Source organism: Salvelinus sp. IW2-2015, linkage group LG1 (assembly GCF_002910315.2).
Source record: "Salvelinus sp. IW2-2015 linkage group LG1, ASM291031v2, whole genome shotgun sequence".
NCBI classification, from domain to species: Eukaryota; Metazoa; Chordata; class Actinopteri; order Salmoniformes; family Salmonidae; genus Salvelinus; species Salvelinus sp. IW2-2015.
This window is the reverse complement of record NC_036838.1, coordinates 7,979,912-8,007,060: the sequence shown is the minus strand read 5'-3', so window position 1 is coordinate 8,007,060 and position 27,149 is coordinate 7,979,912. Positions and strand designations below refer to the sequence as shown.

The window sequence follows — 27,149 nt, the reverse complement described above, 5'->3', positions numbered from 1 at the left end:
GTATTGGGAACATTATTGTAACCTCCCTACCCAACAATGAAATGAGAGTTAGAGGAAAAACAAAAGGTATTGGAAATCCGGAACAGATAATCAAACCTAAGTGTTATTCAGTTCAAGTACGATACAGAGACTTATTCACACACCACAGCCAACCATGACTCAGCTATCATCAACTACATATTAAAGCTCCAACCCACACACACTTATGAAAAGGTTATTGAGAGGGCAGGCATTGATTCATTGGCAATGACAATGCAGAAACCGACGCTTGAGCTTATGTATTGTCTGAGCTTGTCATCTCCCACCCCTATTCACTCAACTGTTTCATTTTAGAGTGTACTGCAGTGGTGAATTCACTTATTTCACCTCATTTTACATATGCTGTTATTATATACATGTTACAGCTATTATCTATGTACTCAAGCACAAGGATAACGTATTTATCCTGGTTTCTCTCTCTTCCTTTCTCTCTTCTCTCAAATGCACACACACAACACACCACACACACACACCACACACACACACACACACACACACACACACACACACCACACACACACACACACACACACACACACACACACACACACACACAACACCACACACACACACACACACACACACACACAACCACACACACACACACACACAGACACACACGTGCACAAGCACACACACACACACACACCACACCACACACAGCAGAGTATTCTATAATTGTGAAGACTTTTTGGGGACCAACCAACAATTGGTTCCATTCCAAATTCTACTCTTCCTTACCCTAACCCTAACTCCTTACCCTAACATAACCCCTAACACTAAAACAATTTTTTACCCCAATTCTAACCCATAACCCGAACTTAACCTAAGCCTAAAATAAACATTTTTCCTTGTGAGTGAGCCAAATGTCCTCACTTCCCAAATGCACCCCCCATACACACACATAGAATCCAGAGAAGAAAACTTCTGCGTCTTCCAAGTTTGTGGTATTTAAAACATTATGTAACATATACAGTGTTCATGGTTACAGTCTCCATGACTGCATAACAACAGCTTACAGGTCAGGCATACAATCATTTAGTGGTTTGGAAACGTAATATTTGCTAGTATTAGCACAACATTCACTGCACCCTATGCTCCTACTGAACTCGTAAGAACCAAATGCAGCGCTGTTGCTATGTGATGTGTGTTTCATTGCTGGAGGAAAAAAATGGCCCTCAGGTTTCGGCAAGTATGGTGTGAGAGCTCTTTGAAAGTGTGGGACAAATTCCAGATATTGAAGCAGGAATACATCTGTGCAAGACAGCAGCAAGAGTGAAGAAGACCTACCTTTTCCCCCCAATCAAATGCAGAGGCAAACCAAGAAATTTTGAACTAAGAGGTTATTCAAAAGTCACTGTATGGAGGAGTCCTGTCTTGCAGAAGAGGGATTATTTAAGTATTTTTCTCTCTCTCGCTCTCTCGCACACACACACACACACACACACACACACACACACACACACACACACACACACACACACACACACACACACACCACACCACACACACACACACACACACACACACACACACACACACACACACACACAACCACACACCAACACACCACACACCACAAACACTTGACTTGGTCCCCATTTTGTTGGTCCCCACAAGGTTAAATGCTATCTCTAGGGGGTTTAGGGTTAAGGTTAGAATTTGTGTCAGGGTTAGAATTAGGTTTAGGAGCTAGGGTTAGTTCAGGGTTAGGGTTAGATTTTCGGGTTAAGGTTAGGTTTAGGGTTAAGGTTAGGGTAAGGATTAGCGTTAGCGTTAGGGGTTAGGGAAAATTGAATTTTGAAAGGGACTGAATTGTGTGTCCTCAAAGGTTAGTTGTAGAAGACTGTGTGTGTGTGTGTGTGTGTGTGTGTGTGTGTGCGTGTGCGTGCGTGTGGTATTTCCAGTAGACTAGGCTACAACTACAAGGCCCATGGTACGTTTCGACGCGTCTCATGACGTAACTTCATGTGAGCACGAGCAGACTGGAGCAAAGACGCGATTGTAAAGATTACTCACTCTAGTATTGTCCTACACTGAGTCCGTTTACCAGTACATTAGAGCGAAAATAGTTGGACAGCATATAACAACGTTATAAACATTAATATATTATCAGGTGAATGTAAAAATAACTCGACAATTCGGTGTTTAGGTCAGCACGGACAGAATCGCTTTCCTTTCATCCTTTGGTGTGCGTTTTTTTCAACTGGAGCATTCAAATTGGATTTCGAGCGAATATCGGGAAAGTCCAGATGATGCTGTCGGATTATCATTAGGTAAGGCGAGTTTGAAACACATAAAATGTGCTTTATCTTATGTAGCTGACGTGTTATTTTACTGGAATTTGCTTGGCTACCCAGGGGAAAGTTATTGTCATCATCAGTACAATATAAAATTGTAGCCTAACGTTAATTGTTGCACACCTTTTACACGTTTTTTTTTGTCGACTATTAACGTTACCCATAGTAGGCCTAGCCTACAACGTATCACTTTTTACTTTCAAGTTAGTCTATTCATGGCACAGAAACCAAACAATGACAACATTTTCCAGCAGTAAGAAATACCTCAAATGAGGTTGGTTATTAGCCCATTGTCATCATTCACACATTGAAAACCAAGTAGCCTACCTACCCATTTAACTATTAATAAGAGAGAGGTAGGTATGTGTACTTGAAATGTCTATGGCACTTTTGAAGTATGTATATTACGTTACTGGTTGTGCACAATGAAGGGTCTCTCTTTCCCTTGTGTGGTTGACAAGCTGGTTTGCCCCGCACGGAGAAAGCCCAGCTGGGGGCTATTGTTCCCACAACATAAACTGATTTGCATGCATCATCTTGCTCGAGCATCTGGCCTCGTGATTCCCTCTTTTGTTCCCCCAAATTCGGCTCATTTGCTCAACTGTCCAGTCATATTCATTGCTGTCCCTATCATAATAGAGCTGTGTTTGTGTGTAGCATATACTGTCTTTACTTTGAAATTCCCTTTGACCCTTCTCTATATAAGGTTAGGCCTATTTGAAGAGAAACTGGCTTCATATCAACTGGCTGTCATCTGAGTATGGTAGGGCGGTTAGTAGCCTACTGTCTATACTTTGAAATTCCCTTTGCCCCTCTAGTCTATTATAAGCACTGTTGATTCATGATTGTGCTGTCTTAGAAAACTGGCTTTGCATCATCATACTGTCGTCTGACTATATTCCTCAGTAGTGGACTACATCATCTGTGGATGCTTGGGAGAGTTTAAAAATAACACCATCATATCACTCTCACCAGAGTTTCCATTCCTGAAATGGGCTGGATCTGTTTCCTTTATTTAATCAGGCCGGTCTCCCTACTCGGCTCCAACCTCCCAGATAAGATGCTTTTCCGACTCCCCCTGGTATGTCAACAGGTTGTGCTGGGATCAGTTATACAAGTCCATTTGTTTGGGGCGAAAAGCACTAAGGATGGGTGTGTGTTTCATGCCTTGATTCGGGAAGAAAAACAAACGCGGGGTCAGGACATGGATAGAGCTTTCAGAGCCTTCCGTTTGTGAGGATCACGTTAGGGTTCTGTGGCTCGGCAGTCGCTAAAGGGTAGAGAAACACAATTAGTTAACATCAACCCTGGGGCACATACTGAAAACATGTAACTTATGGTGTATTACACATAGCCTACTACAAGTTACTAAGTAATTCATGGGCTATATCATGTTAACAACAGCAACATTGGGTGTGCCATGTCCAACATTTAGGCCTATGTTTGTGTAGTGTTGTGCAAGCATGGCTTATAACTGTATTTTAGCCTACATTCCCTATCAAGGGCCCTTACATRCTCACCATTCTCATGACGTTGGTTCATGTTTAGGTTATAACTTGTGTGACTGATCTATTTTGAACAGAGAGTGAATGAGTAGACAAAACATTAAACAACTGGCCACCTAGCCTGTAAATCTTTCTAACTTGGGAGATCTGCCTCTGTGGTAAAGTCAATTAATGAAAGTCATTCCTGGAAAGATCCCTTTCTTCCCTTTTTCCTGACTGGACAGAAAGACATAAAGGCTATTTTAATTGGTCCTATCCAGTCCTCTCCTCTCCACATTCCTTTTTCTGCTTACGCCCCTCCTTCATTCCTCTCCTGTTATCAAGGTTGACTTGATGTGTTTGAAAGGTCCAATCATGGGCACCTACAAGCCACCGCCTCTTATCTCTCTCAGGGTGCGTCCAAAATGGCACCCTATTCACTATGTAGTTCACTACTTTTGACCCGGGGTCCATAGGGTTCAGGTCAAAAGTAGTACACTATATAGCGAATAGGGTGCCATTTGGGATGCATCCTAATTTTCTTGTTCTCCATGAACTTGGAAAATGGAAAGGTTGCCTACCTGGCCGATTTTGCTTCAACGCTATAGGGGAAACACATTTGCTTGGGAACTTTTGTTTTGCCCATGATTACCTCCCTAGTTTTCACCGTTCTTCTGACTGATGGTTGGAGAATGGGGGAAAACAAATAAAAGTGATAACTTTCTGTCCCGAATTTGTATGCTAGTATAATGACATGTGTTCTCTGTGACATTGCTGCTCATAAGCAAATGGATGTTATCCTTACCTATAGCTAAATCGGTGCCTTGTATGAGGATGTCACCAGTAGTTGACAGATGTAGCCTAGCTTTTTTAGTTTGAATTTCAGAAGACCATCTTCACTCTCTGAGGAAGATGCATTCTAGGCTCAACACGGTATACTTATTTTTTTTAAACAAGTATTTATTTGCCTTTCAGGGTAGTCTGTGTTTGACCTCAATGAATAATTCAAAGTGTTTGAAATGTAAACTGCCACCCTACATCTGCTACCTCAAAAGTCAGACTCCTGAGGTTATGTCACCGTTGGACTCCATTTTAAACTGACATGATGACATCTCCCTTACCCCCCATTGTTAATGACGTTAATAAAGAAGAATAAACTTTGACTATATTAAATGATCTGGAAAGTCTCTCTCTCTCTCTCCCTCTCTCTCTCTCTCTCTCTCTCTCTCTCTCTCTCTCTCTCTCTCTCTCTCCCCCTCTCTCTCTCTCTCTCTCTCTCTCTAGCCAGCCATAAAGCTTATTAGCCTGCAGTCTAACCCTTTTTATGAGGTGCCATGTTTGGATCAGACTTGTCCTTCCCTTGATAATCTCTTTATAGAGATGGGTGCCTATGAAATGGCCACCTACAGCCAAAAGCAACCCTCTTTATTGGATTGTGGAAAATGGCCTCTGTGAACAGGGTTACGGTAAAAGTCCTAAAAGTCTGTTTAGGCTTACACAGTATGTACTGTGTGTATTTTGTAATCAAAACATCATAACAATGACAAAAAAATAGTACAAAATACATTAAATGTAAGTACCTGACGATAGACACAAGGAAGCACAGGACAACATGTGCAGAACAACAGTATGTTGATGGCTGTAGTTTCGCTATTCGTCTGTTAGCATGGAAATAACTGTGAATTAGCTGGGGGCTTGCTAGAAAACTTTTATATATACAGTATATACTAGAGGTCGACCGATATATGATTTTTCAACGCCGATACCGATTATTGTGGAGGACCAAAAAAAGCCGATACCGATTAATCGGCCAATTTTTATATATATATTTGTAATAATGACAATTACAACAATAGTGAATGAACAAGGAACACTTTTATTTTAACTTAATATAATACATCAATAAAATCTATTTAGTCTCAAGTAAATAATGAAAAAGGTTCAATTTGGTTTAAATAATGCAAAAACAAAGTGTTGAAGAAGGAAAGTAAAATGCAATTATGTGCCATGTAAAAAAGCTAACGTTTAAGTTCCTTGCTCAGAACATGAGAACATATGAAAGCTGGTGGTTCCTTTTAACATGAGTCTTCAATATTCCCAGGTAGGAAGTTTTAGGTTGTAGTTATTATAGGACTATTTCTCTCTATACCATTTGTATTTCATATACCTTTGACTATTGGATGTTCTAATAGGTACTTTAGTATTGCCAGCCTAATCTCGGGAGTTGATAGGCTTGAAGTCATWAACAGCGCAATGCTTTTACGCATTGTGAAGAGCTGCTAGCAAACGCAGTAAAGTGCTGTTTGAATGAATGCTTACGAGCCTGCTGCTGCCTACCACCACTCAGTCAGACTGCTCTATCAAATCATAGACTTAATTATAATATAATAACACACAGAAATACGAGCCTTAGGTCATTAATATGGTCAAATCCGGAAACTATAATTTCAAAAACAAAATGTTTATTCTTTCAGTGAAATACGGAACCGTTCCGTATTTTATCTAACGGGTGGCATCCATAAGTCTAAATATTGCTGTTACATTGCACAACCTTCAATGTTATGTCATAATTACATAAACTTCTGGTAAATTAGTTCGCAACGAGCCAGGCGGCACAAACTGTTGCATATACCCTGACGCTGCGTGCAATGAACGCAAGAGAAGTGACACAATTTCCCTAGTTTAATATTGCCTGCTAACATTCATTTATTTTAACTAAATATGCAGGTTTAAAAATATATACTTCTGTGTATTGATTTTAAGAAAGGCATTGATGTTTATGGTTAGGTACATTCGTACAACGACTGTGCTTTTTTCGCAAATGCGCTTTTGTTAAATCATCCCCCGTTTGGCGAAGTTGTCTGTCTTTGTTAGGAAGAAATGGTCTTCAGACAGTTCGCAACGAGCCAGGCGGCCCAAACTGCTGCATATACCCTGACTCTGTTGCACAGAAAGCAAGAGAAGTGACACAATTTCCCTAGTTAAAAGAATTTCATGTTCGCAGGCAATATTAAACTAGGGAAATTGTGTCACTTCTCTTGCGTGACACTAAATACGCAGGTTTAAAATCTATACTTGTGTATTGATTTTAAGAAAGGCGTTGATGTTTATGGTTAGGTACACATTGGTGCAACGACAGTGCTTTTTTCGCAAATGCACTTGTTAAATCACCCGATTGGCGAAGTAGGCTGTGATTCTATGATAAATTAGCAGGCACCGCATCAATTATATGCAACGCAGGACAAGCTAGATAAACTAGTAATATCATCAACCATGTGTAGTTAACTAGTGATTATTTAAGATTGATTGTTTTTTATAAGATACGTTTAATGCTAGCTAGCACCTTACCTTGGCTCCTTGTTGCACTCGCATAACAGGTAGTCAGCCTGCCACGCAGTCTCCTCGTGGAGTGCAATGTAATCGGCCATGATCGGTGTCCAAAAATGCAGATTACTGATTGTTATGAAAACTTGAAATCGGCCCTAATTAATCGGCCATTCCGATTAATCGGTCGACCTCTAATATATACACATTGTAAATATGAAAATAGAATATAGTAGAATTTCATTCACGATCTCCCGCTATCTGCAAGCATGACCAATGGCATAACATCTTATTGTTATGTACATTTTTTGAACTCCTGTCTTTACTCCTTTAACCTCCCAGCTTCTCCTGGGTGAAAAGCACAATACAGTACTGATTACATAATTAAGTTTCTCAAAGGTAATCAAGGCTTCGCAGAATTAGCTACAGCACTTGTTGATGTGCAGTTAGTATTCTTTATTGTCATGACATGTCCTACCCGGACCACATATAATGCCTCTCTCTCTGTACTACCACCAAGCACAGAAGCCGTTTCGTGTTTTCTCTGTGTGAAGCCAGTCTGACACCAAATCGCGCCCCCCCCGACTCCCTGTCGTGTGGTTAAAAACGATTCACCGCCCAGTCAGACCGGAGGCTGTTACGTCTGTCACCAGAGGAATGAAAAGGGTGCAACAACAGTGTCCTTGTTACTGCAGAGGAGTGAAATCACTTTAAAAGTCATCCTCCTTGTCTTGGGAGAGGGTGGGTCTTTGTGCTATAGCTGCAAAGCTCCTCCATTATCCAGTTACAGGCCAGTGAATGGGCCTCTGTCCTCTGCAGTTAACTGGCTTTATTCATGGACAGGGAATATAGAAATGTGACTGAATTGCAGGGTGTTTCTTCTCAAGAAGACTTGGCATCAGCTCTCATTTATCTGCTAACCTGTTGGGACCTTAAGAATACATCTTGTCAGAGATGTGTGTGATGTCTGTCTCTCGAAATGATATTGAAAAACTACTCTAAGGGAGTCTTTGTAGGGTGCAAAGGTGTGTGATTGTTCCCAGTTCCGGCTGACCAAGAGTAGTATAGTCGCTGCAACACACAGTTTGTAGGCTGATGTGATCTACTTACAGAGCCAGCTGAGCTATGCCTCATTGCCTTGGTGGTAGATACATTCTATAGAATGAATTAAAATGTATTTTTTGCGGGATATTCAAAATGCCTATATCGCAAGAATCATGGTTTTGTTATATATATATTTTTTATATGCGTTTATGTCCGCTTGTTCTCATGTATTTTTGGTCTCCTTCGCTCCTCTGTGCTGTGTGCACCTTCCCATTTAAACCAGAGATTTGTATATAATGAGGAGATGCACGTCTCCGCCCTTAAAATGGGAGTTGTTGTTCCAAAGTCGAGAAGGCGGGCGACAAGCTTAGGTCCAAAATAAGACCATAGAAACGCATTGGCCTTATTTTGGACATATTTTAGCGAGAGTAAAACCTCTTGCTTCGCCTCTTCCTCTATGGTTTACACACACACCAAACCCCTCCCCCTGCCTCTCATGCCAACAAAGTTGAGAGATCATATCTTCCTCTCTGACAAGCGGTTTCAACTCGCTATTTGCATTTGACGTTTGGTCCGACAGAATCGGTCATATGGACACCAAAACACACTGAGACATCGTTTTACTGTAATAGAGGAGAAGTACCGATACGCATTTTATGTCTCAACTACTCAAATTGCACTCAGAGCAGACACTACTAAAACGAGAGTATCAATGAGCATTGATTCTGGAAAATGAATGCTTAGTTTGTCACACGTGGCATTGGGGTACCACGTACCGCTAGCAGCATTTTAGCCAAAGACTGTTATACTAGCTGTCTAGTCTGTGTTTTATAAATGTGCAATAAGCATAAATCACAATTATATAAGGAATTGGGAACTCGATCTCCTTCTGAAAGATAAGGTAGGCCACTTGATTTCAACATCTGAACAAAGTGGACAGGCTAACATGCTTTTCAAACAGTTGGAGACAGACAGCGGGGTGTGTTCATAACAATTCAACCGTTCAACCTTGTTAGCTAGCAAATAGATCCAAGTTGGCTAAACATGAAATATAAAGATTAGCTGGCTAATCGTTAGCACTTGGGCTTGAGAGATTGTTGATGAGATCTGAAAGCCAGATCAGTGATTATTGCAACAACAAAAAAAAACAGTTTAAACTATTTTGATAAAATAATTACATTTTTAGTGGGTCTTATGGTTGTGGAAGGCTTATATTTAGCCTAGGTATAACTTCACAATGAGAAGTTAGTGGCCCATGTTTAAAGACCTGTATTTCCTTTGTCAATGATGCTTGGGCGGGTCACTTGTTTTGGGCATGAAATAAATAGAAGTGAAACTGAATGAATTGTTGTGACCTGGGACATGTCTAGCTAGGTATGTTTGGTTAATTTTGTTCCTTTCTGCACACAGTGGAGTACAGGTACAGATGTAGGATCTTAATTTGAGCCAGTTTGCTACACCAGGAAAATAATCCTGCAGCAACAGGAAATGTGAATTATTATGTGGATGATAATTAATGGACATTTTTGTAGGAGTTGATAACATTTTTGTTAGGGCAAATCAAGTCTGAAATGTCTAAGTGAAAATTACAAACTTTAGAAGCCTCTTTAAAACTCAAATACACTACAAATACACTCGGCAACAAAAGAGTGATCAAATTAAGATCCAGTCCGTGGAATCAGAAGATCAATTGTGGCACTGCTCATTAATGGTCGGATTGTACAGTTCACAAATGGTATGAGACAAATCACCTGGAAAGCTCCTCAGCTTTTTGTTCCAGCATGACCTGACACAGACTGTCCCCAAGGCGACAAAGTTACTGCAGCTAGTCCTCACTATACCAGACACATTAGCATCTGTTGAGAGGTCATTTTCTGTACTGAAACAGTAGAAAACAGACCGATCAAGGACGACTCTCATCCCTTGGCATCATCTCCATTGCATCGAGACAGAGATACTTTTAAAACTGAGGGCCAACAGGGAGGAGTTTTACAGTTCATTTGCCCAGAAGGATAGACACATGGACTTTGTTTACAAGTAAAAGTACAGTAAATGTAAGTGTTTATTTACAGTAGTGCCGTCTACTATTATTACATTACATGTTTATTGTGTAAGTATACTGTACACTCACCGGACAGTTTATTTGGTACACGAGTCACTTGGCCTTGGCTTGCTATATAAAGCAGGCAGACAGGCATCGAGGCATTCAGTTACAGTTCGATTGAACGTTAGAATGAGCAAAATGAGTGATCTAAATGACTTTGAGCGTGGTATGATCGTCGGTGCCAGGTGTGCCGGATCCAGTATCTCAGAAACGGGCGCCCTCCAGGACTTTTCAAGCATGACAGTGTCTAGGGTTTACAGAGAATGGTGCGACAAACAAAAAACATCCAGTCAGCGGCAGCCCTGTGGGCGAAAACAGCTCGTTGATGAGAGATGTCGAAAAAGAATGGCAAGAATCGTGCAAGCTAACAGGCAGGCCACAAACAGACAAATAACGGCACAGTACAACAGTGGTGTGCAGAATGGCATCTCGGAACGCACAACTTGTTGATCCTTGTCACGGATGGGCTATTGCAGCAGACGACCCCACACCGGGTTCCACTCCTATCAGCTAAATAYAAGTGGGCACGCGATCACCAACACTGGACAAATGAGGAGTGAAAAAACAATGCTTGGAACATGACAGTGAGTTCAGTTTACTTGAGTGGCCTGCACAGTCCCCAGACCTCAACCCAATACAGCATGAGATGGAACGGGCTGTTTGCAGCATGACTGTACCACGTCAGCATGGACCAACATCCCTGTGGAACGTTTCTCACACCTTGTAGAATGCCCCAAAGTATTCAGGCTGTTCTGAAGGCAAAGGGGGGTCCAAAAAAGCCGATACTGATCAATCGGCCGATTTTCTTAAATGTATTTGTAATAATGTAAATTACAACAATACTGAATGAACACTTATTTTAACTTAATATAATACATCAATAAAATCAATTTAGCCTCAAATAAATAATGAAACATGTTCAATTTGGTTTAAATAATGCAAAAACAAAGTGTTGGAGAAGAACGTAAAAGTGCAATATGTGCCATGTAAAAAAGCTAACGTTTAAGTTCCTTGCTCAGAACATGAGAACATATGAAAGCTGGTGGTTCCTTTTAACATGAGTCTTCATCAATATTCCCAGGTAAGAAGTTTTAGGTTGTAGTTATTATAGGAATTATAGGACTATTTCTCTCTATACCATTTGTATTTCATATACCTTTGWCTATTGGATGTTCTTATAGGCACTTTAGTATTGCCAGTGTAACAGTATTGCTTCCGTCCCTCTCCTCGCTCCTACCTGGGCTCGAACGAGGAACACATCGACAACAGCCACCCTCGAAGCAGCGTTACCCATGCAGTGCAAGGGGAACAACTACTCCAAGTCTCAGAGCGAGTGACGTTTGAAGCGCTATTAGCGCACACCCCGCTAACTAGCTAGCCATTTCACATCGGTTACACCAGCCTAATCTCGGGAGTTGATAGGCTTGAAGTCATAAACAGCGCAATGCTTGAAGCATTGCGAAGAGCTGCTTGCAAGACGCACGAAAGTGCTGTTTGAATGAATGCTAACGAGCCTGCTGGTGCCTACCATCGCTTAGTCAGACTGCTCTATCAAATCATAGACTTAATTATAACATAATAACAAACAGAAATACGAGCCTTAGGTCATTAATATGGTCGAATCCGGAAACTATCATCTCGAATACAAAACGTTTATTCTTTCAGTGAAATACGGAACCGTTCCATATTATATCTAACGGGTGGCATCCATAAGTCTAAATATTCCTGTTACATTGCACAACCTTCAATGTTATGTCATAACTACGTAAAATTCTGGCAAATTAGTTCGCAATGAGCCAGGCGGCCCAAACTGTTGCATATACCCTGACTGCGTGCAATGAACGCAAGAGAAGTAACACAATCTCACCTGGTTAATATTGCCTGCTAACCTGGATTTCTTTTAGCTAAATATGCAGGTTTAAAAATATATACTTCTGTGTATTGATTTTAAGAAAGACATTGATGTTTATGGTTAGGTACACGTTGGAGCAACGACAGTCCTTTTTCGCGAATGCGCACTGCATCGATTATATGCAACGCAGGACACGCTAGATAAACTAGTAATATCATCAACCATGTGTAGTTATAACTAGTGATTATGATTGATTGATTGATTTTTATAAGATAAGTTTAATGCTAGCTAGCAACTTACCTTGGCTTCTTACTGCATTCGCGTAACAGGCGGGCTCCTCGTGAGGCAGGTGGTTAGAGCGTTGGACTAGCGTTGGACCGTAAGGTTGCAAGATTGAATCCCTGAGCTGACAAGGTAAAAATATGTTGTTCTGCCCCTGAACAAGGCAGTTAACCCACCGTTCCTAGGCCGTACTTGAAAATAAGAATGTGTTCTTAACTGACTTGCCTAGTTAATAAAGGTGTAAAAAAAAAAAATATTGGCAAAATCGGCGTCCAAAATTACCGATTTCCGATTGTTATGAAAACTTTAAATTAATCGGCCATTCCGATTAATCGGTCGACCTCTAGTATGGCATAAGGTCGGTATGAAGGTATGACAATCTGGATACCTCCCCATCCTAGTATACACTACACAATTTTGGCCCCGATTTTATAGCTGCCTCTCCTCGCTCGCTCTCGTTAAGCACGCCACATGATTTTCGTATGGTGTGTCCTATCCAACTCTACTTACTTCTTATTTGGAGTTCAATTGAAACATTGAAGTTCCAGGCTCCTCCTCCACGGCACAGTTGCAGAATGTTCTCACTGAGGTGCATCTTGTGGGCTCCCCATACAAACCACAGAAACTGTTTTTTTCCACAAGTGCATCTGTTGTATATGACTAATCCAAATTACCTGTGAATAGGGCTGTTGCGCTGACTGTATTACCGCCACACTGGCATTCATCATGAGTCCTGACTGCAGTAAAATTCCACATGACCGTTGAGTCACGGTAATCTCCTCTTATGCACTCTGGACATGTGTAGGTAGTACCCAACTTGCTAATGATCATCAGGTCACTGATGGGCTGGTTCTCAGGGCTCTGTTGTCCCTCTAACCACTCTGACATCAATGTAAATGCAATACAAAATCACATCAAATAAGTATCATCAAAACAGTATGTGCTTTTAAAACTCACCTCACTGTGATTGTTCAATTTGAAGAAAGAAGTTCAACAGGTTGAAAGTGAGTGGGAAACATGGTCGTTGTGGATGTTGTTTCAAAGTCTAATACAACGAAATGGACAGCGCTTTCTAAGGTAATGATTCATTCGAAATATCCATATGCATATTAGAGCATATCTAATATTGGAGCTTATGCATACGCATAGGCCTTTATATGAGCACAAGCCCCCCCAAAAAACAGAATTAAAATAATGGTTGTGCCATTATACAATACATAGGCATATTACACAGGGCAGAAAAACATACAAAACAACTAATTTAAGATGTCTTTGGTACATAATTGGTCTAGCCAATACAAAATTAAACAAATTGTAGTAATCGCCTTATTAGTATGCATACTGTATTAGTAGACTGTATTAGACTGTATTATTATGCATACTGGATGGACTGGTTATCTTATTCTACACTCCAAACGTTCTATCCACGAGTCTGGGAGTGAACGTATAGGCCTAGGTGATTCTGTTGGTTGTGCAGGGTGGCTTACACAGTTAGCCTACAATTATAGTGAGTTTGTATTTGATTTTGAATAGCCTAGTAATAGGGCATTATATTTTCAGAATTAATAGGTTGACACATTACCTTTAGCTACAGAATATCTCACAACTGTGCGTTTCCATCTCCTCCCCTTTTTCCTTCAGAGAGACGGGTTGTTAACAGTTTAATGAAATATGTTTCATTGTGAAAATATGTTACTATCGATGTTCCTGAACAGATTTCACTTGGTTTCCAAAATGAAGCACTGGGTAGCTGCAGGAACAGGGTTGGAGAGCCCATGGCATACAGAGTTTGGGCGGAATATCAACTGTCACCCAGCATGCTCCTCAACCAGTGGTTGTTGTGTGGAGTGAAATAACCAGAGTAGTCTACCCGGCTTCCATTCACTATTCAAGTGCATACAGATTACATTTATTTTTTCCCCTGCCCCTGTTCCTGCCCAATTGATATTGGGACATTCAAAATCTAAACTAATTTTACATGTTAGTAAAGACAAGATTCAGTTGAGAAGAGGGTGAAAATATGATCTCTTCATGAGAGAACAGCGTTTGCAGTCTGAGGCAAGGAACATTTTGCAAACTTTTATTTGCAACTTTGCAACTTTCTCAAATCATCAGTAGCCTATAGTTCGTTGCATCATGCAGCCCATATCTTGATTTCGAAGACATTCTAAGGTTTGTATCATTCACAACTAAAGTTGCCAAATAACTCTAAATCTAGCATATAGGACCTTTTTCAAATGATCACTTTTATGCTCAACATAGCCACTTCACATGCACGGACGCTCACTCTGTAATGGGAAAAATATCCTTTCTATTTTATTCAGCTATGTTCAATTATATTCTTCTTACTATAAAATCATATAATATAAAAAAATGGCATGGAACTTATACGCATCGCTTGTCTGCTAAATGAACAAGGCTACAGCCTATGGTATGGCGTATAGACAGATAACATACAGTAGGCCAACTCATATTCTGTTCTTCTGAAATACATTTTCTTCATATAATAATGTTTTTTTTAGACCCGACTAAAATAAATTGTGGATTTATTGTGATGGTATATATAAAAATGATTTATTATTCTTTTTTTTATGTAGATGTTCCAAAGGCCCGCATCAGCGGCTTGTATATGTGGAGGCCTGGAGATGCTATGTTATGTTAATTAACATTCATTCATTTGAAATGTTTCTAAAATCTCCTATGAGAAAAAAGATTGGAACCATTTCCGTGTTTGACTTGCTAGGTTTTATGGGTGTTATGACACGTCCAATGTGGGGCTCAATAGTCAGCCTCAGACCTTACCCAACATCACTGCCATCCAGGGACAGCTATTTAATTGTGGTCCCAGACTGATTTCTAAATCAAGCGCTATTACTGTTATGAAGTATGTAAGAAAGCACTGTGAAAGTACGTCTTTCCGTTCTCAAAAAAGTGGTGACCTTTCCTTGGGTGAGATCTGAGTGCTTCTGTAGCCACCAGATTGTAGTTACTGATTAAATCTAATAAACAGACCTTTAAAGAGTGATTTGTGAGAACGGAATGATGAAAAAAATGCCTGCCTGCTTTTTTGATGAAATTGAGAGATAGCTAATCGTGGGCACAGGATTGGCGGTTTATGACTTATAATTAGGACGGGTTAGGTTTTTTGAATCTTGTGCTCATCTTTTTCTCTGTTCTTGTTGTTTCCCCATGGATGCTTAACCCTTTCACACGTACCATCACACGGGTGTGATCGTTCTACAGTGGTCCCTGAAGCGTATGATCACACCCGTGTGATTAGAACGCTCGTTTAGAACGGCCAGTTTCGAATGACGCAACAATCAGCGTTTGAGCTGGCCACACTTTTTTCAGAAACTATTTACACAAACACAGTCCTTACAAAGTTATGTCCAGAATGTGAGCAGTTTATTTTTGAATTCAATGTTCAGATATTCACAGAAGAATATATAGCATAACACAATCATCCTAACCGGAAAAATGTAGGCTACATTTGTCCTAGCGCTGAGGAAAGATTGACCCAACACAAGCAGTCATATTTTCTAACTCTCGGCTGACATAAACTACAATATGAATTAGCTAATAGCAATTACTATGTATAATTAATCACATCACGGGTGAGCACACCATTGATCGAAATAATTAGGTAAAGCACTTTTTAGAAATCGAAAGTAATCCGACGATTAGTTTCATGGCGCGCAGCCATGCATTTTTTCCTCACAGAAACCGAAGATAATAAGAGAAGACGAGATGAGTTTGGTCTGTTTATAGTATGCATGTTGAAGGGGGTGTCGTTCTACCGTCGTTCACATCCCACCATTCATTTCCGGAAGTCCTCAAAAAAACGAGTGAACTCTTACTCACCTCATTTTGTTATAACATCTTTGGTCAAACAGACGATTACGTGAAACCCAGAATGCATTGAATGTCAACAAACATGACTACACAGCTGGAATTAGCTTAGCTCATCATAATCAGTACAACCTTCAAAAAAGTATTTTACACACATATGTGCCCATTACAATCTGTGCAAGAATCGGAATGCATGATTTGTCACCTAGATTTGAAAACATGTGAATAAAACCGTAAATACACAAATAATTGCCACACAAAACATTTTCTGATAGTGATTTATTGATACAAGTGGCGCGTGCCGGCAGTCAACCACGTACCCTCTCACTACAAACCATTCAGTGTTGTTGTTATGTATGTAGCTAGTGAGATGAGCTGAAGCATTAGCAATGTCTTTCAAAAGGAGACAACAAACAAATGTGGAAATTCTGGAGATTTTTTTACAATTCTGACAATGAGTCTGAAAGTCAGGAATCAGATTCTGACAGTGACAGTGAGGAGCTGCCCCCCAAACCTTGTAGCCATAGAACCCTGAATCTGAATTTCCCTTGTCCACTGACAAAGTCCCAGTTCCTTGAAGATGCTGGTGTGGTGATGGAGGCATACCAACAGTGGATGAAGTACAGGAGTTCTGTGTAGCTGGAAGGCCACCAGTTCATTTCACCCCTCCTGGCCCTGCTGTTTCACCCTCCTGGCCCTGCTGTTTCACCCCTCCTGGCCCGTGGTGTTTGCTTTGATGAGTCCCAGTCGGAGTGCAACGCCCCTTGCCATTTCCAACTGAGGCAGAGTGCCTTCAAGTTGTTTCTGACAGAGGAGCTGGTGGGAGACAAGTAGTGAGATCAATCGCTATGCCTTGGAGCTACAGGATAAGAGAGAGCCAGGAGTGGGGGACAACCACAATTAGTGAAATGTATACATTCCTGGTGACAGTAAAGACTGCTTTCTAGTTCTGCTGCTATGACTGCATTTCATCAACGCTACTACCATCCTAAATGACCCGTTATACAAAATAAGAAATGTTAACAGCTGGCAGTAAAGTGGCATGACAAACGAGACGTCCATGTCCTCTCCACTGTCCATACAGCAACCATGTCGGCCACAGGGAAGGTGGACCACCTGACGGGAGAGAGAAACAAACCAGACAGAGAAACATCAAACCAGACTGCGTGCTTGACTATTACCTCAAAATGGGGGCAGTGGATAAGGCCGACATGATAAACAGCTTTGTGGAATGCACTCAGAAAACGACCAAGTGGTATAAGATATTTTTCTATTTTTCCAGGGTAGCGTCAAAATACAACATGCCAATACTTCTGACGCATTTAGCATTGTTTTACAAAACTAATAGAATAATGTAACTAGCTACATAAGCACGATTGAATATAACACCATAAAAGGTGAGTAACGTTACCTCGCGTGTCCGCGGTTATAAGGAATATATACAAATMTAKTATGCTCCATTCACACAGTGAGCTATAGTAGAAACGGTATAACACGACACAATAACGTAATTAGGCACTTACTTTGATAGAAACGCAGTCTTGATTTGAAGATGGGTGTCTGGAGTGACGCCTCTAGCACTGAGACGCTGTGCCACTTGGGAGTCATAAGGCCAGGGTAGCTTCAAAATACAACACATGCGAATACTTCCCTGACGCAATTAGCATTGTTTTCCAGAGCTAATAGGAGAATGTAGCTAGCTACCTAAGCATTGAGTATAACACCATAAATGTTATGAAATGAGTAACGTTACATCGCGTGTCCGCGGTTATAAGGAATATACACAAAAACATGATGCTACAGTAGAAACGACATAACACGACATGCAGAAACTATTATAACGTAATAAGGCACTTTGATAGAAACGCACACATTTCCAAAGGTATTATTGGTAACGAAAACAACCTTGATTTCGATGCAGGCGACAGGTGGAATAATATGAACACGTGTATGCAGGACGGCAGATGAGTAAATGTCCTGCACAAACAATTGAGAAGTGTTTGGGGAATTTTGTCCGGGTCAGAAATGTCAAAAAAATTAATTGGTCCGCAAAAGTAAAAATGACTACTTTTATGTGAATGAATGAGGCGGAACACACCTCATTTCAAACTGTTATTAGAAAATAAAAAACTTGTTAGAAATAATTTAAAATTGACAAATAAAAACAGGATGCGTGCTTTTGTTTGAGGGCAGCGCGGATGAAATGTACTGTTACATAACAAACACATTCTGGAATGGAGAGAACGTTCTAATATCACGTGCATAAAAAAACTCACGCTGGGGCGACCGTTAGAGATATTTGGAACTCACGCATGAAAGGGTTAAATCATTCAGCAGATTTCACTGCTGTTCAAAGAACATACTCTGTGTTTGCCCCGGGTGTTGGGTCTTCAAACGCTTAATACTTTACAGGGTTTTTTTCTGGATCTAAAGGGGTTTAGGTGGTGGGCGTGGCTGAGGGAGTGGCAGTGGGTACGATTGGCCAGTCGGCGAGGCTGCATTTTACAACAAAATCTGCAAAATTAATTGTTTGGGAATTTTCAATTCTCCCTGACAAACAAGAAACTGCTCACCCAGAGGCAACGTTTCTGGTGGGCGGAGACTTTAACTTGGGGAGACTTAAAACCGTCCTACTTCACTTCTACCAACAAGTCTCCTGCGCCACTAGGTTCAAAAACTCTAGACCACCTTTGTTCTACCCACAGAAATGCATACAAGGCCCTCCCTTGTCCTCCCTTTGCCAAATCTGACCATGACTCAATTCTCCTGCTTCCTGTTTACTAACAAAAGCTAAAAGAGGAAGTACCAGTGATGTGCTCAATACGGAAGTGGTAGGATGAAGCAGACGAGAGGCTACAAGACTGTTTTGCTAGTACAGACTGGGATATGTTCTGGGATTCATCCGATAGCATTGAGGAGTTTACCACAACAGTCACGGGCTTCATCAATAAGTGCATAGACGATGTTGTCTCCACAGTGACTATAAGCACGTATCCAAACCAAAAACCATGGATTACAGGCAATATCCTCGCTGGGCTAAAGGCTAGAGCTTCTGCTTACAAGGAACGGGACACGGACATGGACGCATACAAGAAAGCCTACTACGACCTCCGACGAGACATCAAACATGCAAAAGGACAATATAGGAAGAAGTTGGAATCCTATTACATCGGCATCAATGTTCATTGTATGTGGCAGGGGTGCAGACGATAATGAATTGCAAAGGGAAACCCAGCCATGAATTGCCCAGTGATGCAGAACTCCCAAATGAGTTAAATGCCTTTTATGCTCCAATTTGCATACCACCCCAACAGATCCACACTGCCCTCTGCCACCTGGACAAGAGGGGAAATAACTATGTGTGAGAATGGTGTTTATAGACTACAGCTCAGCATTCAACACCATAGTCCCCTCCAAGCTCATCAACAAGCTAGGGACCCTGGGACTAAACCCCTCCCTCTGCAACTGGATCCTGGACTTCCTGATGGGTCGGCCCCAGATGGTGAGTGTATGCAACAACACCTCCGCAACGCTGACCCTTAATACGGGGGTCCCGCTGGGCTGTGTGCTTAGTCCCCTCCTGTATTCCCTGTTCACCCACAACTGCATGGCAATGGATRACTCCAACACCATCATCAAGTTTGCTGACGACACGAAGCTGGTAGACATGATCACCGATGTCGATGAGTCAAGTTCCTTGACTTTCAAGTTCCTTGGTGTCCACATCACTAAGGACCTAACATGGTCTACACACGCCCGCACAGTTGTGAAGAGGGCATGGCAGTGCCTCTTCCCCCACAGCAGGCTGAAAAGATTTGTCATGGGCCCTTGGATCCTCAAAAAGTTATACAGCTGCACCATCAGCTGCACCGAAGCACCGGCTCTCAGACCAACAGGCTACGAGACAGCTTCTACACGGAAGCCATAAGACTGTTACATAGCCAGACTACTAAATAATAAATTAAGGGTACCCAAACTACCTGCACTGACTCTATCTTGCACTGACCCTATGCACACTCACTAGACTATATATGCAAACCATATACACACGCACGCATGCACTCACACACACTACATTGACACTCCCACACAAAACCAACACACATTCATATACTGTACACTACATACGCACACATACACACATAACACACACACGCAGACCGACACAACCCAAAACACACATACACTACCGTTAAAAAGGGGTCACCTACAAATGTCCTTGTTTTTTAAAGAAAAGCAAATTTTTTGTCCATTAAAATAACATAAAATTAATCAGAAATACAGTGTAGACATTGTTAATGTTGTAAATGACTATCAACACTGTCGGGGGGAGCCGTCAAGCTCAGATCAGTTCCTGGAGCTGACACTGACCTACTCTCTATCCGTACGCCTCATGTACAAAAGGTTACCAAAGGTTGAGAGCATCAACTAACATAAGGGACGACAGTCAACTCTGATAACTGATAAATGCAATGGCTTGGGACAGTTGTGACAGTTTGCACTAAACCGGAACACGCAGTTAGTTATCAAAGGCAATTAAAAATTATGCAATTGAATTGGGACTAGGAGCTATATTGCACTTTTTAAACGATTTATCTAATGTGCACTTATCAGGAGTTGACGGTAGTGCGGGATGACACCATTGAATTTTCCATTTCGAATTTGTGAGTTCATTTTCAGCTAAAGTTGTTGGACGTCAGACATATAAACAAATTGTGTGACTCCATTCTTGCTTATAAGATGCTTATAAGATAAGCTCATGCTATGCCATGCAGACAGCATAAAGAGAGCCAGCCAAGGTCAACATTGATAACTATGGCCCGCGGTAGTCGGCTGAAAATTGAAGGGTGTGACATATGTCTGGTCTCATTAGCTTTGTTTGCACCCCACTAAGTCCCCTGTCGTTGCGATGCTAAGAGCCTGCTCTCTGAACCCTCCCTGCAGTAGCAGCAAAGCTGCAGATTAGTGCCGAGCCTGTCTAGCTGTGGGGAGTTGAGMTTTTTACTCGCCGCCTGATGGATTTGTGTGACCGGTCACTTTAGCGTCCTGCTGCACTATGTAACTGAAGCTAACATGCTTTCTGAAGTATTACTATTATTGCATTAGTCTGTTTCTTCAGCTGCAAGTCTTAAGAAAGTTACTAGCAACCAAACCCAGGATAGCAGCTTACCTGTTTATGATACGCGCCACAGGTCACAGATTGAGTAATCAATGTGGTTTATCATTGGAGACTCATCAATCTTGGTTGTTGCCTCTGTTTGTTTGTTTAGTCTATCTCTCTCTCTCTCTTACTGACTATTATCCGCCTGTGGTACCTGTAGCACGCTCTTCGATAATCTCAACGTGAGTGTGAGTAATCGATGTGTTGTGGTGTATCATATGCTTTGGAGACACAGCAATCTCGGTTGTTGCGTCTGTTGTTTGTTTAGTCTCGCTCACAGTCTCGTATTGACTAATATACGTCTGCTGTTCTAGACACACCTGGGATGTCTGCTGTGTCTGCTCTGAGTCACTGTTTGATCCTGACTAAATGTCTCGTCTGCTGTTTTTTTGATTTGTCTGCAGGTTGAGTGTGGCGTAGTGAGAGGCGGGATGACCAGACACTGAGGAAAAAGGAGCAGACTCTGAGGAAAAAGGAGACAGAGGAGTGAGTGTTCACCGTGGGAGAGGTCCTCATCACTCTCCCCCCCTSACARCTGCACCAATGTTCTCTCCCGACCAGGAAAACATCTCCACCACCCCAGCCTCCACCAAAGTGCCAGTCAAATAYGGAGAGCTCATTGTTCTGGGGTAAGAGGAGGTTTAATTGCATTTGGTTGCTTATGTACAGTAGGGTTATCCTAATCTGATATTATTGAGGGGGTGGGCAGGCAAGTGCAAGTGTTGGTTCAGGAATGTATTTATAATTTTCTTGGGGGTGGNGGGGGTGGGGGTTGAGGTGGGGGGGGGGGATTATTTAAGATACTCTTTGAAGAGGTAGGATTTCAGGTGCTTTCGGGAAGATGTTGGTTCCACCATTGGGGTGCCAGGACAGGGGTGGGAGGGCCAAGAGACCAAAGGAGGCTGAGTGCTCGATTGGGGTGTAGGGTATGAGCATAGCCTGAAGGTAGGGAGGGGCAGTTCCTCTTACTGCTCCATAGGCAAGTACCATGGTCTTGTATCGCAAGTACCATGGTCATGGCCTTGTTATCACAGGCGCAGCGTAATGCTTGTGTTTCTATCTCCAACAGTGAAGTACTAATACCTAAAAATCTATGCAAAACAATCTGCACATTCCAAAAGTAAAAAATTAAGAAATAAATGGAACGGAGTCAAACGTGGTTTCCATATGGGTGATGTGTTTGGTACCGTTCCATTGATTCCATTCAAGCTATTACAATGAGCATGTCCTCCTATATCTCCTCCCAAGAGCCTCCACTATATATATATACTGTATATATACAGTGCATTCGGAAAGAATTCAGACCCCTTCCCTTTTTCCACATTTTGTTACGTTACAGCCTTATTCTAAAATAGATTAAATATATATTTTCTCATCAATCGCATTCAGACCCTTTGCTATTAGACTCGAAATTGAGCTCAGTTCCATCCTGTTTCCATTGATCATCCTTGAGATGTTTCTAAAACTTGATTGTAGTAAATTCAATTGATTGGACATGATTCGGGAAAGGCTGTCTATATCAGGTCCCACAGTTGACAGTGCATGCCAGARCAATAACAAAACCATGAGGTCGAAGGAATTGTCCGTCGAGCTCCGAGACAGGATTGTGTCAAGGCACAGATCTGGGGAAGGGTACCAAAAAATGTCAGCAGTATTGACGGTCCCCAAGAACACAGTGGCCATCATTCTTAAATGGAAGAAGTTTTTAACAACCAAGACTCTTCCTATAGCTGGTCGCCCGGCCAAACTGAGCAGAGCAATCGGTGGAGAAGGGCCTTGGTCAGGGAGGTGACCAAGAAACCGATGGTCACTCTGACAGAGCTCCAGAGTTTCTCTGTGGCGATGGGAGAGCCTTCCAGAAGGACAATGGTAGAGTGGTAGAGTGGCCAGACGGAAGAAAAAGGCACAYGACAGCCCTCTTGGAGTTTGCCAAAAAGCACCTAAAGACTTAGACAATGAGAAACAAGATTCTCTGGTCTGATGAAACCACGATTGAACTCTTTGGCCTGAATGCTGTAACAATGTACGCTGAGAGTCGGCAAGCAAGTTCAGGGAGTGAATACATTTAATGAATAAACGACCATGAACAAAACAAGAAACACAAACAGCTCACCGACATGATACAGAAACAATAACGCCTGGGGAAGGAACCAAAGGGATTGACATAAATAGGGCAGGTAATCAAGGRGGTGATGGAGTCCAGGTGAGTGTCCATAAGCGCTGGTGCGCGTGACGATGGTGACAGGTGTGCGTAATAATCAGCAATCTGGTGACTTAGAGGCCAGTGAGGGAGTATACGTGACAAATGCCAAGCGTCAGGTCTGGAGCAAACCTGGCACCATCCCTACGGTGAAGCATGGTGGTGGCAGCATCATGCTGTGGGGATGTTTTTCATAGGCAGGGACTGGGAGACTAGTCAGGATTGGGGGAAAGATGAACAGAGAAAAGTACAGAGAAATCCTTGATGATAACTTGCTCCAGAGCACTCAGGACCTCAGACTGGGGCGAAGGTTCACCTTCCAGCAGGACAACGACCCTAAGCACACAAGGGGTCAGAATACTTTCCGAATGCACTGTGTATATATATATATATACACACAGTGCATTCGGAAAGTATTCTGACCCCTTGTGTGCTTAGGGTCTATATATATATACAGTACCAGGGTTTTTATTTATTTTTACTATTTTCTACATTGTAGAATAATAGTGATGACTTCAAAACTATGAAATAACACATGTGGAATCATATATTTATATTTGAGATTCTTCAAAGTAGCCACCCTTTGCCTTGATGACAGCTTTGCACACTCTTGGCATTCTCTCAACCAGCTTCATGAGGAATGCTTTTTCAACAGTCTTGAAGGAGTTCCSACATATGTGACTCGTTTCAGGAAACTAAGTGTATGTCGCAAGTCTTCACAGGAGAGACATTTGAACGTTTATTTATATTTTTTATCATAATGCATTTTTTKGCAGAAATGCCTTCTGGAAAATGTTTACTTACATGTGCCTTAATAACAAACATGTATGCCATCTGTAAATACAAATGAATCCCAAAGGTTACCAATAAACTTCGTCCAAACAAGTCAAACAATGTTTCTAATCAATCCTCAGGTACCCTAATATGTAAATAAATGATACAATTTAAGACGAAGAATAGTATGTTTATTACCGGAGATAAATAAYGAAGGGCGCGCCCTCACCGACGCATGCCACAATACTACAGCCAAAATGGGAGCYGCTTAGAAAAACTACAAATTCTAGCTAATTTTTCAAAAACAAGCCTGAAACTCTTTCTAAAGACTGTTGACATCTACTGGAAGCCCTAGGAACTGCAATCTGTCCCATAGACAGCCATTTCAATGAGTGGTGAGCTCAAAAAAATTAATCCGGATGGATTCTCCTCGGGTTTTCGCTACCAATTATATGCATATTCCAGCTTCTGGGCTTGAGTAACAGGCAGTTTACTTTGGGCACGTCAGTCATCCGAAATACCAAATACTGCCACCGGCCCTCAAGAAGATAAAACACCTGCCTCCGGATTACAACCATGGCATCCGTGACAGAGAGGGAGACAGATCTGATGATTCTTATGGCATTACACACGGTCAGTGTGAATCAGAGTGACTTGACACAACGAGCCAAGCAAGCTGTACAAACAAAATGGAAACGACACAGGACGTCTTATTTAATGAAAGGGATTGCAGTCTGCCGGGAAGCGTTCATCCATGTATATGGGTAAGAGTCTAGCTACAGTTTCAGATATTATACATTTCTCATTTTGTCAGAAAGTTGTTTTCATTGCAAGTTAAAGCTTAGTGTTAGCTAGTGTAGTAATCTTACTGTTAGATCTGTGTAGTAATATTATCTCGGAAAGCAATTTGCATTGCTAGTTATAGCCTAATTTTAGCTAGCTAACTAGCTAAGATTGAACCTATTTGRTTAATTTGTGCTAGCTATGACAATTAGCTTGAATTGCTAGTATTCTATGGATTGGGATTATGGTTCATTGTTTAGCTAGCTACATGTCTAAACAAAAGACACCAAGTTAAAGYGTACTGTTAGCTAGCTAGCTGACGTTAGATGGCTGGCTCGCGAGCTAACATTATGTGTATGATCTTTGTAGTGATATTCTCTCAGCAAGCCATTTGCATTGCTAGTTATAGCCTAATGTTAGCCAGCTATGACAATCGGTTTGTATTGCTAGTACTCTATGGATTGGGATTATGGTTCATTGTTTAGCTAGCTAGCTAGATACATGTCTAAAGAAAAGTATCCACTTTGCCAGATGATTAGATGACCCATCAAGTTAGCCAGGTGTGTCTGATGGTGATTACGGCTATCTACTGCATAATAATGCTAACATATTTGTGTCTGGAATTTGTCTTTCTGCATCAGTAGAACATGCACCAGCCTATGGTAAGACAAGGGGTGGTGGTCTATGTATATCTGTAAACAACAGCTGGTGCACGATATCTAAGGAAGTCTCRAGGTTTTGCTCGCTTGAGGTAGAGTATCTCATGATAAGCTGTAGACCACACTATCTACAGTCGAAGTCGGAAGTTTATATACACTTAGGTTGGAGTCATTAAAACTCGTTTTTCAACCACTCCAGAAATGTCTTGTTAACAAACTATAGTTTTGGCAAGTCGGTTAGGACATCTACTTTGTGCATGACACAAGTCATTTTTCCAACAATTGTTTACAGACGATTATTTCACTTATAATTAATTGTATCACAATTCCAGTGGGTTAGAAGTTTACATACACTAAGTTGACTGTGCCTTTAAACAACTTGAAAAATGCCAAAATATTATGTCATGGCTTTAGAAGCTTCTGATAGGCTAATTGACATAATTTGAGTCAATTGGAGGTGTACCTGTGGATATATTTCAAGGCCTACCTTCAAACCCAGTGCTCTTTTGCTTGACAACATGGGAAAATCAAAAGAAATCAGCCAAGACCTCAGAAGAAAAAATGTAGACTTCCACAGGTCTATTTCATCTTTGGGAGCAATTTCCAAATGCCTGAAGGTACCAAGTTTATCTGTACAAACAATAGTACGCAAGTGTAAACACCATGGGACCATGCAGCCGTCATACCACTCAGGAAGGAGATGTGTTCTGTCTCCTAGAGATGAACGTACTTTGTTGTGAACGTACAAATCAATCCCAGAACAACAGCCTTGTGAAGATGCTGCAGGAAACAGGTACAAAATGATCTACATCCACAGTTAAACGAGTCCTATGTCGACATAACCTGAAAGGCCGCTCAGCAAGGAAGAAGCCACTGCTCCAAAACCGCCATAAAAAAGCCAGACTACCGTTTGCAACTGCACATGGGGACAAAGATCGTACTTTGTGGAGAAATGTCCTCCGCTCTGAAAAAAACTGTTTGGCATAATGACCTTCGTATGTTTGGAGAAAAAAAGGGAAGGCTTGCAAGCTGAAGAACACCATCCCAACCGTGAAGCACGGGGTGGCAGCATCATGTTTGTGGGGTGCTTTGCTGCAGGAGGGACTGGTGCACTTCACAAAAATAGATGGCATCATGAGGCAGGACAATTATGTGAATATATTGAAGCAAAATCTCAAGACATAAGTAAGGAAGTTAAAGCTTGGTCGCAAATGGGTTTTGCAAATAAACAATGACCCCAAGCATACTTCCAAAGTTGTGGCAAGATGGCTTAAGGACAACAAAGTCAAGGTAT

The 27,149-nt window shown here is 41.5% G+C and overlaps 1 protein-coding gene across 1 annotated transcript in view; it reads left to right on the top strand.

The window, feature by feature from the left end:
• Positions 1 to 2,016: 2,016 nt before the first annotated feature.
• LOC111959594 (E3 ubiquitin-protein ligase pellino homolog 1-like) overlaps positions 2,017 to 27,149 on the top strand; it is a 54,884-nt gene continuing 29,751 nt past the window's right edge. The window contains exons 1-2 of the mRNA XM_070436081.1: positions 2,017 to 2,315; positions 21,844 to 22,068. Of these exons, the coding sequence (XP_070292182.1) occupies positions 21,983 to 22,068 (86 nt within the window). The 5' untranslated portion in view covers positions 2,017 to 2,315; positions 21,844 to 21,982. The remainder of the gene's footprint in view (positions 2,316 to 21,843; positions 22,069 to 27,149) is intronic.